Consider the following 15786-nt stretch of genomic DNA (forward strand, 5'->3'; position numbering starts at 1 on the left):
GAGTGAGGGGTGTTGCCCTGTTGTACTCTGGCCAGCTGAAGAGGGAGCCCCGAGTTCGCGGTCTCCACAGCCCTGCCAAGGAACAAATACAGGGGCAGCACATGGCCCGTCATGCATAGTGGTTTCAGCTGCTCAGGCCATCGGCTCCGAGGTGGGCCCCTCAGCCTGAGACGCACCCCTAGACGTGACTGAGGGGTGCCCCTTTGGTGTGCCTTGCGCCCCGTGAATGTCGCCTCCTGTTTGGCTCTCTAGAGTTTATTGCGCTGAGGCGTTTCTGTCAGTGTTATTTAAAATACACGCCGTACGAGACAAAGCACAGGATGAGCTCGAGTGTCTTGCTGAGAGAGGCCGGCGGCTGGTTCAGTTTCAAGCGCAGTTTGTTGGGTTCGCAGGGATGGTATCACTCTTATCCGTCTCTCGTGTCCGCCACCCCCTTCCCCCCGGCAGCTGTGTTTCGGGGTCTCCGGATGACTCTTCATGTGACGCAGGCCTGCAGGCAGGCAGCGCTTTTGATGTATTTTTGATGTGCTGGAGCTGCTGCCGAGGCGAGGGGAGCAGGCGAGGGCCCGGGAGCCTGTGAATGGGTCCGTTGTTGACGAGAGGCGGGTGATCGAGGTCTCGCTGCGCCGGCAGCACTGACGCGTCATGGGATCCGTGCGGGGAGCGGGGTGCCTCTGTCTGTCCCCCAACCCCCGAGATTCCTGTATCTCTCTCTCTCCCCTCATCCTGCACTCAGTATCACGCTCCCCATTGCAGGAGTATTTCTTCCCGTCTCTCCCTGTGGGAGCGCGTCAGAGCAGCCCGCTTATCTGCTGCTGTTTCCCCGTCTGAGCCGGGCCACAGCGAGGGAAACGCTCCTGTCCTCTTAAAAGCAGTATTTTCGTTTTCTGGCTATTCGATCAATGATACACCGTTCATAACGCAATACTGTTTACGAAAATAAAAACAAAAGAAGCTGAGAGAGCGGGACGCGTGCTGCAGGTGCTGTGCGCTCAGCTGTCCGGCAGTCGGGGAGACCCTGTCTGCGCGCGGGGAGGGGCGGAGGCGGGTCGGCGGAGGGGGCAGTCCGACACAGCGCGGTGCTCGGCTCTCGGTGTCGCAAACCACGGCAGCAGGTGGACGGAACGGTAAGAACGAGCCTTTCAGTAACCAAAGCTGTACCGATGATGATGATGACAGTCAGTCCTGCAGTGAGAAGGAAACGGGGCTCATCCGGGCTCTGCCGTCTGCCGAGCAGAGCGCGGAGGTGCGGACTGGAACAGCTGCACGTCAGTCTCAAATAACCCCGCTGTTCACCGAGAGCGATTCTCTTCTAGCTAGCATTATTATTATTGCAGTGTGAAATCGGGGCCTATGTGAACACTGCCGTTGTGTTGCTATTTCAATTGATTCACTCTACTGTCGGTTGGAGCCTGTTTCGCGGCCGAGAGGTCGGGTGTCTTATTTAGTTAAATTCACGAAGAAGAAACCCTGAGGTCATCGTCGCCAAGGAGAGATTCAGATCTGAAGGGAAGACGCGGATAAACACTGGCACACAGCGCTGATAGTTTTCATTGGTCTCGCCTAGCCTTGAAGCAGCGTTTTTAATGTATTTTACGTGATGTAGTCGGAACCAAGAGATTATTAGCATTGCGGTGTTGTTCGTAGACAGTGTAATAGTAACAGTGCCATAGTGACTGTAGATTATTATCGCTTTCCTGTTTGTGCTGTTGTGCAGCGGAGAGCGAGAGCGCGCAGCGCGCGGAGTCGCTGTCCTTCAGGACCACGGGGGCGCGCCGGTATCAGACGTCAGCAGCAGTCTGAGCTCTGGTGTTTTATCCGTGGCGAGGACGTATTTTAAACTCTATTACTCTTTATATTTGTGCTGATTTACAGTGGAACAAGAGCTCTGGTCCTGGAGCAGCTGGAGACTCGAGAAGGTTGTCCAGAGAATCTGGCTTTTCAAGCGCCGAGGGGCAGCAGCATCTGTGCACTCAGCCCTCTGTCTCCCTCTCCCTCTCTCTCAGCCTGGACAGACCACAGCATGTTTGCGGTTCGTCAGGATCAGCCTTTGAGCCCTGCGTTTGGGGATGTTGGAGGTCCGCAAGGAGGAGGGGGGCCTGTGTCCCCCTCATCACATCTCCTCAGCAACCAGCAGCCTGACAGGAAGTGCCACCCAGCAGCGGAGAAGGACAGGAACTTCAACTTCCTGTCCCAGGAAGGCACAGGCGGGGAAGAGCAGCGAGGAGAGACGTCTGTGGGGGCGACTCTGGGCCCTCTCACCCGCGACGAGAACAGGAACAGGCTGGGCCCACGGCTTCAGAACCAGTGCAACCAGCAGGCCCGTTCCAGTCTGAGCCCGCCTTCCTCCCGCCTGCCCTGCTGGAGCAGCCTGGCGCCGGTGCTGGAGACCAGGGAGGAGGGCAGGAGGGTCCCTCCGGATGGGGCAGAGGGGCAGGATAAGCCTGAGACAGAGAGAGGGGCAGCAGGGGAGGAGGAGGAGGGAGAGGAGGACGAAGAGGAGGAGGAGGGGGAGGAGAGTGGCTCAGAGTTTAGCTGTAGGTCCAGCAGCTCCTCCTCCCTCAGCACGGAGAGTGGGGGCGAGGGGGAGGGCAAGGGGCACGCTGGGGACCTGGGGTGTGTTTGGGAAAGGATCTGTGGGGGGCACCCGAAGACAGACGGCCCGCCGTCTGGCCCAGGGGACCCTGCAGCAGCACTGCCGAGGGACGGGGGGGGGGAGAGTGGCAGCGAGGCGGAGACAGAGAAAGACAAGGGGACGGGGTCACTGGTGCAGGGGGAGGGCTCAGCTCCGGCAGTCTCAGCCTCCGATTCAGACTCGGACCCCAGCCAGGTTCTTCCCGGTTTGCTCCAAGCTGTCTGGACCCTGCGGGATCAGGAGAGGTTCAAGGCCAAGGAGAAGGAGCGGCACCAAGTGCAGCTGACCATGTACCGGCGCCTGGCTCTGATCCGCTGGGTGCGCAGCCTGCTGGGACGGGTCCAGGACCAGCAGAACCGCCTGCAGGCCAGCTACGACATCATCCTCACGCACAGGAAGGAGCTGCTGCGCTGCGGAGGGGCGGCTGCCGGCCAGCCATGAGGCCGAGGGGCAAGACGACACCCCAGGGGACAGCTGGGCTGGGGTGCCGAGAGCATCATGGTCCTTGTTCTGAGGGAAACACAAGTAGTATTGTACTCTTCCGCCTTAAAGCAGAGCTTCAGGCGTGTCTGTGTGAATATTTCACTATTTTACAAGCTGCTGTACCTTCAGAGAGAAGGGCGATATATGAACTGGGTATTAATACAGAGAGAGGGGTGATATATGAACTGGGTATTGATACAGAGAGGGGTGATATATGAACTGGGTATTAATACAGAGAGGGGTGATATATGAACTAGGTATTATTACAGAGAGGGGTGATATATGAACTGGGTATTAATACAGAGGGGGTGATATATGAACTGGGTATTAATACAGAGAGAGGGGTGATATATGAACTGGGTATTAATACAGAGAGGGGTGATATATGAACTGGGTATTAATACAGAGAGGGGTGATTTATGAACTGCGTAGTACAGAGACGAGATATATGAACTGGGTATTAATACAGACTGAGGGGTGATATATGAACTAGGTATGAATATAGAGAGGGGTGATATATGAACCGGGTAGTACACAGAGAGGGGTGATATATGAACTGGGTATTAATACAGACAGAGGGGTAATATATAAACTGGGTATTAATACAGACAGAGGGGTAATATATAAACTGGGTATTAATACAGAGGGGGTGATATATGAACTGGGTATTAATACAGAGAGGGGTGATATATGAACTGGGTATTAATACAGAGAGGGGTGATATATGAACTGGGTTTTAATACAGATAGAGGGGTGATATATGAACTGGGTATTAATACAGACAGAGGGGTGATATATAAACTGGGTATTAATACAGAGGGGGTGATATATGAACTGGGTATTAATACAGAGAGGGTGATATATGAACTGGGTATTATTACAGACAGAGGGGTGATATATGAACTGGGTATTAATACAGACAGAAGGGTGATATATAAACTGGGTAGTACAGAGAGGAGGGTGATATATGAACTGGGTATTAATACAGACAGAGGGGTGATATATGAACTGGGTATTAATACAGACAGAAGGGTGATATATAAACTGGGTAGTACAGAGAGGAGGGTGATATATGAACTGGGTATTAATACAGAGGGTGATAGATTAACTGGGTATTAATACAGAGAGAGGGGTGATATATGAACTGGGTATTAATACAGAGAGAAGGGTTATATATGAGCTGGGTATTATTACAGACACAGGGGTGATATATGAACTGGGTATTAATACAGAGAGGGGTGATATATGAACTGGGTATTAATACAGAGAGAGGGGTGTTTTATGAACTGGGTATTAATACAGAGAGAGGGGTGATATATGAACTGGGTATTAATACAGAGAGAAGGGTTATATATGAGCTGGGTATTATTACAGACACAGGGGTGATATATGAACTGGGTATTAATACAGAGAGGGGTGAAATATGAACTGGGTATTAATACAGAGGGTGATGTATGAACTGGGTATTAATACAGAGAGAGGTGAAATATGAACTGGGTATTAATACAGAGAGGGGTGAAATATGAACTGGGTATTAATACAGAGAGGGGTGATATATGAATTGGGTATTAATACAGAGAGAGGGGTGATATATGAACTGGGTATTAATACAGAGGGTGATATATGAACTGGGTATTAATACAGAGGGTGATGTATGACCTGGGTATTAATACAGAGGGTGATGTATGAACTGGGTATTAATACAGAGAGAGGTGAAATATGAACTGGGTATTAATACAGAGAGGGGGGTTTTATGTTAACTGAGTATAAATACAGAGAGGGGGGTGTCTGATTGTGCAATATGATATATTAAAGAATTATGTATATTTGTACAATTTTGTGTGTATAAGCTGGCAGTGACTGTACTGTTCTGCCTCATCCCGTGCTTGCTTGTGTAATAAACTCTGGTTATTGGGATTGTGAGGGGTGTTCAGCCATGATGTTAACTGTACCTGTAATAATTTCTTATGAACTGACGAACCCTTAAATACAAATTATTAAGTTAATAAATGCATCACAAATAAAACTATACATACCAATACAATATTGTTCATTTAACTCTGTCAAGAAAACTGTCTTGACACAGAAATGTGGCTTGTGGCTGCAGCAGAAAATGAGTGAAACCCTCTGCCCTCCCAGCTGGTCAATGGACAGTCATCACCCTGCTGCTTGGCTGTGGAGGAGGGGGCTTCTGGAGCCCCAATGCTGCCACAACCCTCCTCCAGCCCCCCAGAGCACGGCTGGGGCATCCAGCCCGCCACCGGCACCCCTGACCGGGCAGGAGCACCAGGGCCTGAGGACGACCCCGAGACAGACTCTCGATCCTGGCACACTCCAGGAGCTCCATCACTTGTAGATCAGTGCTTCTGACTGTGAAAGGCACTTTTAAAAAGTTCGCACAGAGCTGATAACATCTTGGTCCCTCTGCAGCAAAGTCATTGTGGCCACTTGTGGAATTAGCAGCAGAAACAGAATCAGGGGTGGATCAGATCTGCAAGGGAATTTCCTGCGTTTCCACAGCACTGGAGGAAGGCTCGATCCTGATTTGACACGCTTCTGCTCGCCTACAAGAATACGTCTCGCACCCAGGACGTCCCTTTGTGTACCTCTCTCACAACGCCCCCACTGCCTGCCTGTCTACACCCCTGCGGAGCTCCCCAGCTCTCCCCTTGCAGTAGTGAGGGGGTCACAGCCTCAGGCCCCACTGATCGTCCTGTATCGTGTTTATCAAGATCCTAACAATCTACAGATGGATCATTCATGGGAACATCCGACAAAAAAGAAGGGATGAGGTCATCTGGCCCATTTAGCTCATTTAAATCCAGGCGTTTCTTGAAAGAACCAGGGTATCGGTCTCAACGTCATGGCTGGGTGGCTTGTTCTTGGGCCCGACCACTGCTTGCAGATATGAAAGATGTGTCAGCATGACCACTCAGTCCTCTCTCAGTTCAATTCAAGACGCTTTAATGGCATGACCAATGAATACATCCGTGTTGGCAAAGCAAAACAAATAGAATTAACACAACATCTACAGACATTTACAGAACTTTTACAACACAGACACATCATAATACATTTACATACAAACAAATGGAGCATTATTGAGAGACAGGCTCACTGTTCCTCAGGCTGGGACAGGAGGTCACACACTGTGCTGCCTGTTCAACTGATATGCCTCCTCCCTCTCCCAGTAGGATTAGGAGCTGTTCTGATTCTGCTAGGTTTGGTAATGCTACGATAAGATTTCTTAATTTGGGGAAGAATGCTTCTCTAATCCCAGAATATGTGTCACAGCGCAGTAGGAAGTGCACCTCTGTCTCTGTTTCTCCCCACTGGCAGTGGGAGCACAGCCTGTCCTCTCTGGGCAGCCAGGTCTGCCTGTGTCCAGTGTCTATGGCCAGGCTGTGGTCACTGAGCCTGTCCTCTCTGGACAGCCAGGTCTGCCTGTGTCCAGTGTCTATGGCCAGACTGTGGTCACTGAGCTTGTCCTCTCTGGACAGCCAGGTCTGCCTGTGTCGCCCAGTTTCTATGGCAAGGCTGTAGTCACTGATCCTGTACTTCGTCAGGGTCTGTTTCTCTTTGCTGTTATTTAGCTTGGTTAGATATTCGACTAGTGTGTAGGATTTTGTAGCATTCTAGTTTATGGTGTGTGTGTGTGTGTCCCAGTGTGTGAGATATTGCTGTTTGATCTGTGCTGTGATGTGCTTGAGTCTGAGTTGTGGTGCTCTAGCAGTGCTGTCCTGAGGCTGGCTGGTGTTGGTGTGGCTCGGGTCAGGGAGCCTCAGGACCAGCTGGCTCAGAGGGCTCTTTGTTGGGCTCAGCTCTTGGCTCAGCAATTTTCACTGCATATTTGTTCTCTGAGTACATTGATTTAATTATGTTGTACACTTTACCCCCTATGCCACTTTATAATGTGAAGAACTTTATAAAACAGCCCTTTGTGCTAAATCGAGTCAAATGCTTTCATGAAATCAATAAAGGAGGCACATTTTTTTCGTTGTCTTTATAGTGGACGTGTTTGTCTATCAGTGTGTGTAGGGTGTAAATGTGATCACACGTGCAGAGATCTGGTAAGAAGCCAGTCTGACTCTTACTCAGGACATTGTGTTCGATAAGGAAGGTCAGTATTTGCGTGTTCAGGAAACTGCAAAATACCTTCCCCAGATCAGTGTTCACACAGTCTCTCCCAGTCTCTCCCAGTCCTGTCTCCCTCGGTCACCACTGACAGTAGAGCCCAGACTGGCTGCGAGCTTCTCACACCACAGAGTGAGCCAGGCCTCCGTGTGACTGAGTGGCTGTGCGCCTGCGTCTGCGATTGTAGCAGCTGAACAAGTGTTTGATTTTAATGGATCCTGCAGTCGCTAATGGGCTCTGTATTAGTCCTGGCAGTGGGCCGAGCTGTGAATGTGTCGCTGCGTGCCGACGGAGTGTGACGGGAGACCCCGCTGTGCGCGACGCTCTGAGCCGGAGCTCACAGCCTCGCCGCCCCGGGACACGCACTCGCGCCCGGGCCCTGCTGGGCGCTGCCGGGCCGCCCCCTGAGCCGGGCTGCTAATGCGCTCGCTGTAGCTGTTAATCACAGGCAGAGGAAACGACTGGTGCACAATTTGCAGCGTCGCTGTGAATTCTCACTGAATCGCAGGGGAGGGAGCTGTCTGCGCTCACAGCTGAGGCTCAGAATAGCTGCGGCAGACGCTGTGATACTGGGGCCGACCGACAGGGATCCTGGACCAGTCTGGATCACGCACTCAGCTGGAATCTCTGACTGGCCCCTTCCTGCCACTGGCTCTGGACTTCGCAGCTGTGTACAGGACAAGCGGACCCAGAGAGACCTTCCATCTCACAGCTGGGAATTGAACAGGCTGGACTGTGGCGCAGGGGTTAGCGCTGGGGTCCCCCTGCCTGCAGTCTGTACATCTCCCTGGGTCTCCTCCCACATTCCAAACCATGCTGGTGGGTTAACTGGCTTCTGGGAAAACTGGACCTGGTGTGAGAGTGTGTGTGTGTGTGTGTGTGTGTGTGTCCTGTGATGGACTGGCCCTGGTGTGTGTGTGTGTGTGTGTGTGTGTGTGTGTGTGTGTGTGTGTGTGTGTGTGTGTGTGTGTGTGTGTGTGTCCTGTGATGGGCTTGCCCTGGTGTGTGTGTGTGTGTGTGTCCTGTGATGGGCTGGCCCTGGTGTGTGTAAGTGTGTGTGTGTGTCCTGTGATGGGCTGGCCCTGGTGTGTGTAACTGTGTGTGTGTGTGTCCTTTGATGGACTGGCCCTGGTGTGTGTGTTCTGTGATGGGCTGGCCCTGGTGTGTGTGCGTCTGTGTGTGTCGTGTGATGGACTGGCCTTGGTGTGAGTGTGTGTGTCCTGTGATGGGCTGGCCCTGGTGTGTGTGTCCTGTGATGGGCTGGCCCTGGTGTGTGTGCGTCTGTGTGTTTCGTGTGATGGACTGGCCCTGGTGTGAGTGTGTGTGTCCTGTGATGGGCTGGCGTCCTGTCCAGGCTGTACCCTGCCTTGTTCCCAGTGCTTGCTGGGATAGACTCTGTCTCCCCCACAGCTCTGATTTGGATGAAGAGGTCAGAAAGTGGGTGGGTGGGTGGATGGATGGGTAAAGTGGCTTTGTATGTGTTAGATTAGTAGCAGAATCTTTATTTTTAAAATAATTATATTTTCCTTCCTTTAAAGTCAAGGAAAAATTTCTCTCTCTGAATTTCCATGGCGGAGAAGTGTGTTCGGGTCCAGGACTGGGCTGGGGGAGAGGGGGTTACAGGACGCCAGTGAATTGACTCTAAAACTTTCTTCAGTGCTTTAGGATCTGCAGCATTGAGCCCCGTCTCTTTCAGTCCCTCTGCCTTTGTCTTTTACCTGCACAGAAACAGGCAGTCAGCGGCAGGGGGCGCTGCAGGGCCACGGTTGGCGATGGAGAGGCCACGGAGCTGTGCAAGGCACTGTGGGATTGACAGTAAGCAGTACAGGCATTGCACACTAGAGGGCAGCAGGGGGTCGAGTTGAGGGAACCTGATTTGGGATTTTCAGAGTAAAATTGTAGTATTTTCTGACTGCAGTCGTCAAGGCTCTCAGTGGTAAATAGGACAACCGAGGAAGTGGAAATACATTGAAAACCAGAAATTATGTTTTTTCATTGACCATTTTTTGAAAATGTTTTTTCTCTTTTTGAGTGCTTCCTTTGCTCTCTCTCCTCAATCTGTTCCCCCATCTTGCTGCCTCTCCTCCTCGGTGCTGATGCGCAGCGACTGTGCAGTGTTTGCTAGCCAGGGGGGCTGTGTTGGCGTGGAAACAATCATTCCTGACAGAGGGGGAATCGATGTGGGGGGGTCATTGTTGGCCTGGGGCCTCACTGTAGAAACAGAGACAGCGAGAGAGAAAATGGAGGTAGAGAGAAGGATATAGAGAGGAGGCAAAACCGAACAGCTGTCTTTGCCGAACGTTCATAAGGTGTTCGCCATCAAATATGATATGGCTAATCAAGTGATTGATCTGAACGACTGCGATAGATTCTTTGCTGTCACTCTGATCTGAGGGCAGTGACAGGGGAAGAGTTTCAGTGACGCACCAAAGTGAGTGTATTACTGCTTCACTCAAGGGCTTCAGAGCCATGTGTCACATTAAATGTCTTCTTCACTTTCTGCTGGTGGTTGGGGCAGTGAAGTGGGCAGAGACACAAGAACCAGTCGCCACACAACACAAGCAGCCAGCAGCGAAACCACAGAGCAGAACCAGTAACTGGTCAGACACGTCTCCTTCCTGCTCTGTCCTGATCACCAAGATCTCTTCTCCTTTGCTTTCCTTCCTTGGGATCCTCCCAGGAGCGGCCATGGGAACATGGGATTGATGAGCTCCTAGTGACCGAATAGGCGGAGTGGGCTGGGTCTCTTCTGTGGCCATTCTGGTGGAGAGGCCATGTCTGCATGAGGCCAGAGGTGTTTCCTCAGGTTCCATGAGTCCCCCGTCACCAGCAGGAAGAGTGCAGGTCTCACCCACTCTCAGCCAGGACTCCTCAGGAGGATATCGAGACGCTCCGATCAGTGGACAGACCGTTTCTGCTCCAATCTGTCTCAGAGTTGTGGACTGTTTGTTCCCCCTTAAGATGATTACATGTTCTTGATTAGTTTAATTTCTTTTTACAGTTAGATAGATAGATCACTTTATTGGCCAGATACAATTTCTTTCATTAGGAATTTGTCTTTTCTCAGACCCCAGCTTGCTCTCCATGAGACACACAGACAGGGAGAGAAGCTGGGGGTCAGAGTGCAGGGTCAGCTATTTATATGGCGCCCCTTGAGCAGCTGGGGTTAAGGGCCTTGCTCAGGGGCCCAACGGAATAGGATTCCTCTGCCGGCTGCAGGATTTGAACCGTCAACCTTCCAGCCACAGGCGCAGATCCTGAGCCTCAGAGCCACCACTCCGCCCCTAAACATTTGCCAATGCATTGGCCGGGAATCGAACCCGGGTCAACTGCTTGGAAGGCAGCTATGCTCACCACTATCCCACCAACACACACAGTTCTACTACTTTCTAGTACTATACTCAACAGAATACTTCACTCTTTAAAATAAATTGTTCCAGGCCGTTAGAAATTGTCTTTCGGTGACCTTTAAGCCTATATGTGATCAGGTGTCTGCAGGACCAGGACTGGAGAGCTCAGGTCTCTCCATATACTAGCCGCCTGTCTGTCCGTTAGCTGCCACCCCGTGTCTGTCTGTCAGTACGTCCGTCTTTATTAGTTATACAGGCTGTGTCTCGGGGCGGGTCGCTGTCGCACAGCTCGTTGGCTGTGTACCCGGGTGACAATGGCTCCTGTCCGGGGCGGCCGGCTCAGCTGCCTCGGCCGGTTTAACCAGCTAATAAATATGAAAACAGCAGGTTTCAACTTTTATTCCGCTCGCTGGCTGAAAGGATTAAGCCGCTCTATAGAGTCCCATGGAAATCCCGAAACCTCATAATGCCCAATGTTGTCTCATAAAACTGTGTCGGACAAAGGCGGGAGAAAGGGGCTTTTTCACGGATAAAGGGTTTTCACAAGAGCCCATTGAGGGCGGGATGGGCGCGTCACGCCCGCCGGATAATCCGCCTCCCTCGTGCCAGCGCCGCTCCGGGCGGCAGGTGCGTGCGCCGGCGCGAGCCGGGCGGGGCGCGGCCGCAGCTGCCGGCAGGAGTTCGTGCAGCGACTGTCACGTCGACCTGGGCCCCCCTCTCCTCTCCTCGCCTTTCACTCTCCTCAGATGAAGTGATCTCGCTTGTCCTCGCCCCGCCAGCAGTTTAGAGGAGCAAAGCGCCGCTAAACGGCGGCACCCGGGGAACAATACTCGCGGGGCGAGCGCAGCGCCCCCCGCCTCGGACCCGTGAAATCGCGCATTAACCCCGGGACCCCGGCGCCAGCACCGAGCTGGAGCCCTGCACGGCCTCTGAGCGACACAACGCGCCCATTCAGCGCGCTCGCTGGCTGACGCGCCGACAGCCTGCGCTGCGGCCTTCATTCAGACACTTTCAGTTTTCTCTTTTTGCTTTCTCTTTGTTTCAGAAGTGGGGAGAGAGATGAGCAGTGTCGATCTCCCCGTTTCTGCAGGACCGTGTACTTCTGTGCAGTTGTATTTCTGCTGTTTCCGAAGACGTTCAATAAAATCAAATGGGACAAACACAAGGGAAAATAAAGAGCACCAGAAAACGCTTTAAAACAGCAGGATCCCGATGTAGAAACAGTTACCTGTAAGAGACCAAGAGAGACACGACAGGAAGCAAAAATAAATACAAGCGTCTTTCCGTGATGTAACAACAAAAGAACCATTAAGAATGAAGAATTATGGCCAGCAGCCATATCACCCTGCAACTCACAACTGGCAGCCCTCTGAAGCTCAGCAGGTGTGAGCCTGGTCAGTACCTGGTTGGGAGATGGGAGTATAATGAGGGGGACACTATACTGTAAACAGGCGCCGTCCTTCGGATGAGATGTAAAACCGAGGTCCTGACTCTCTGTGGTCATTAAAAATCCCAGGGCGTCTCTTGAGATGAGTAGGGGTGTAACCCCGGAGTCCTGGCCAAATTTCCCGTTGGCCCTTACCAATCATGGCCTCCTAATAATCCCCATCTCTGAACTGGCTTCATTACTCTGCTCTCCTCCCCACTGATAGCTGATGTGTGGTGAGCGTTCTGGTGCACTATGGCTGCCGTCGCATCCAGGTGGGGCTGCACACTGGTGGTGGAGGGGAGTCCCATTACCTGTAAAGCGCTTTGATTGGAGTGTGTAAGCAATTATTATTATTATTATTATTATTATTATTATTATTATTAATGAAGTAGAATGTGTCCAGGACAGTGATGAAAAGCATCTAGACAACAAAATAGAAATAAGTGCTGTATTAAATGAGAATTTTGCTCTGATAGGCAGAAGTGTTTCAGATACTAGAAGCAGAAGTCAAAATTAATAATTGTCCATGGCATACTATAAATAGAGAAACTATTTTTTTTGACAAAACTCCTACAACAGTCGCTGAAGACAGGGGTTCTGCTCGGAACTGGAGAACTGCTAATGTAGAGCCAGTCCACAACAGGAGAGACAAAACCGAACACGTACTACACCAACAAGTCTGATTTACTTGTGAGGTTATAGTGATAATTACTACAAACCACAGGCTCACCTACAGCATATGACATAGGATCCTTGTCAGTAGGGATTTAGAAGAAATACCATAGATCTCGCCTAAGCAACCAGTTAGATACAGTAATGGAGAATGGAGAGAATATGATGTAGTGTATTTAGATTTTCAGAAGGCTTTTGATAAAATTCCTCAAATTAGAGATTATAAGTATTCCGGGAAAAGTGAGTGTTTGGATTTAGAATTGCTTTAAAAATACGGACAGGGTCTGTACTAGGACCTCTGTTCTTCCAGATTAGTGTCAGTGATCTAGATTCTGGTGTAGATAGCAAGATGGTCAAATATAAGATAAGATAAGGAACAAGTAACAGGTTTATTCCATGCTGAAAAAAAAAAAGAAAGAAAACACAACGTTTCGGCCGTGGAGCCTTCTTCAAGTGCTGACACCTACACATGCTGACACAGCTACCCACCTGAATTAAGATAAGATAAGATCACTTTATTAGCCACATACAATTTCTTGCATTAGGAATTCATCTTTTCGCATACCCCAACTCTCTCTCCATGAGACACACAGACAGAAAGAGAAGCTGGGGAGTACAAGGTCAGCCATTGTACACCGCCCCTGGAGCAGTTGGGAATATGCAGACACGATTAGCGAACACTGTAGAAGCAACCAAGGAAATTCAAAAAGATTTAAACAAAATTCACGAGTGGGCAAATAGCTGACAGATGATGCAGATGTGGACAGGGTGTCAGATGGGAAATGCTGAGCCAGAAGTGGCCACTTCATGAAGTGCCCCTGATTATGTCTTCTGCACAATGTGGAGAAACAATAAAATACAAACAAAACAGGAGACATTTTAGATCATAACATAATCCAATATAATAATAATAAAATCAGGGAGTAGAAGGTTGTGGCAGAATTATAGAATTTAAATGAAGAGATGTTGTGCTAAAATTGTATAATGGAATAGTAAGACTTCGTTAAAATAGTGTATATAATTTTGGTCACAACATTCTAGAAGAGATTTTGCTGCTCTGGAATCAGTCCAGAGAAGATCAACCAGATTCATTCTGGGGCTCAAGGGAATGAGATACAGTGACAGGCTGAAGGAACTGAACCTTTTCAGTCTTGGACAGAGAAGACAATGAGGAGAACTGAGACAATATTCTCAAAAGCCTCAACAAAGCTTAACCTCTGGCCATCTTCAAAATCTACCGCAAATCATGAGCCACAGGACACAAGTGGAAAAACATTTAAAGCTGAGATCATGAAGCTCTTCTTTATACAAAGGATGCTCCAGTCAGTCAGCATGTCAGTGTGTCGGTCAGTGTGTCAGTCTGCATGTCAGTGTGTCAGGAAGCTGATATGCTCGGTTATCACAGATGTCCCAGCTGTGCTGTCGGCGGGGGGCAGGGCGAAGCTGGGGAAGGTTAACACAGCCCTGAGACCCCCGCCCCCACACTCACCTCTGTCCCTCTCCTTAATCTCTGTGGTTAAGTGAAGCCCCCCTACACCAGCCCCTCAGCCGCAGGGAGATGGGCACTAATCCCCCCCAAACTCAGACACGTGCTCATCGCCGGGGGGACCCCAGATTTCAGCAGCGCTGAGTCAGAGTGGCCCTGACAGCCGGCATCTCTGATCTGCAGAGATACAGAGAAAGAGAGAGATTAGAAAGAAAGATACAGTGGCTTCATTGTGCTTTGTGTGACTGCTGCACGTGTGTGTGCGTGTGTATGTGTGCACCTGTGTGTGTCTGTGTGTGAGCTTGTATGTGTGTATGTGAATGTATATGTGTTTGTATGTAAAAGTTAGTAGGTGCATGTGTGTGTTTGTGTGTGCTTGAGTGAATGGGTGCATGTGTGTGCGCGAGTGTGTGTGTCCGTGCATGAGTGTATATGCCTGTGTGCGCGAGTATGTGTCTGTGTGCGAGTGTGTGTGTGAGTGTGTGTGTGTCTCTGTACAAGTGTGAGTGTGTCAGTGTGTGAGTGTGTGTCAGTGTGTGAGTGTGTCAATGTGTGTCTGTGTGTGCGAGTGTGTTTGTGAGTGTGTGTGTCAGTGTGTCTGTGTGCGAGTGTGTGTGTCTCTGTGCGAGTGTGTGTGTCTGTGTGTGTGTGTCTGTGTGCGAGTGTGTGTGTCTGTGTGCGCGAGTGTGTGTCTGTGCGAGTGTGTCTGTGTGCGAATGTGTGTGTCAGTGTGTGTGTCTGTGTGCGAGTGTGTGTGTCTGTGTGAGTCTCAGTGTGGGAGCTGTGAGTGCGCTGAGCCCAGGGCGATTCCTGTGTGTGCTGGTGATAAAGGGAGCTGAGAGGAAGCAGAGGGGAGAGAGACAGGAGAGGCAGGGAGGAGGGGAGAAAGCAGGGAAGCGTCTGAGCCAGGAGAGGAAGGAACCTCTTTCCAGAACTGAGCTTCTCCAGACTCACTGTCAGTGTCCTGGTCTCTCCCGGCCTCGGCTCTGCCCACAGGAAACTCCAGCTCCTTCTTCGTCCTCCCAGCACCCGAATCGTTCGCTCTTTAAAACGATCCAGATTCAGGGTCCCGTACGGCCTGCAGAGCGCCCGCTGGCCCAGGTTCTGTCACTGGGCTGGCCAGGCCTGCCACACGGAGAGGCACTGAGGGGTTAACAGCACGGCTCCCCTGCGCGCACACGTCCTCCAGCAGGAATACACAGCACTGGGGAGAAGAAGAATCTCGGAATAATAATTAAGAATCGCCTCTAAACATCACCGTACTGCAGGAATTTTACAGATGAAAGTAAATGATTAAAATAATTAAATTCTTCAAGATGACGAGCCGGAGTGCAGTCTGGCCGGCGGACATTTGTCAGTAATTAGTTAATTAATCCGAATGCAAATGATGAGTTCTAACGAAGCAGTCAGGCTGAACAGAGATGGCAGACATGAGAGGTGGGGAGTGAGAAAAGGAGAAACGATGATACTGCCCTCTCTCCCCTCTCATTTCCACATTAATATGTATTTTTTAATTTTTACAGTATAAACAGAGAGACGGTCCTTGTTCAAGCTGTTGGCTCAGGAAGAAGCAGGGGCTGTGATTTTGAACCAGCAA

At 50.5% G+C, this 15786-nt stretch overlaps 1 protein-coding gene and 1 non-coding gene across 9 annotated transcripts; one reads left to right on the forward strand and one right to left on the reverse strand.

The window, feature by feature from the left end:
* The first annotated feature begins 760 nt into the window (after positions 1–760).
* c19h1orf216 (chromosome 19 C1orf216 homolog) lies at positions 761–5162 on the forward strand. 8 transcript variants are annotated; one of them, XR_015925855.1, is made up of 3 exons: positions 762–1127; positions 1876–4009; positions 4600–5162. XR_015925855.1 is itself a non-coding variant. In XM_088602340.1 (2 exons), the coding sequence occupies exon 2, from the start codon at positions 2024–2026 to the stop codon at positions 3074–3076; it is 1053 nt and encodes a 350-aa protein (XP_088458466.1). In that variant the 5' UTR covers positions 761–1127; positions 2007–2023; the 3' UTR covers positions 3077–5162. The 8 variants fall into 8 exon arrangements, 2 of the variants coding, with proteins under 2 accessions (XP_088458466.1, XP_088458464.1); XR_015925858.1 differs by having other exon boundaries at positions 1876–3973; positions 4078–5162; XR_015925857.1 differs by having other exon boundaries at positions 1876–3835; positions 3906–5162.
* A 5389-nt stretch (positions 5163–10551) lies between these two features.
* Positions 10552–10623, reverse strand: trnag-ucc (transfer RNA glycine (anticodon UCC)). Its single transcript has one exon. It is a non-coding gene; the product is annotated as a tRNA-Gly (tRNA).
* Positions 10624–15786: the final 5163 nt, after the last annotated feature.

This window comes from Lepisosteus platostomus, chromosome 13 (genome assembly GCF_059453375.1).
Source record: "Lepisosteus platostomus isolate fLepPlt1 chromosome 13, fLepPlt1.hap1, whole genome shotgun sequence".
Taxonomy (NCBI): domain Eukaryota; kingdom Metazoa; phylum Chordata; class Actinopteri; order Semionotiformes; family Lepisosteidae; genus Lepisosteus; species Lepisosteus platostomus.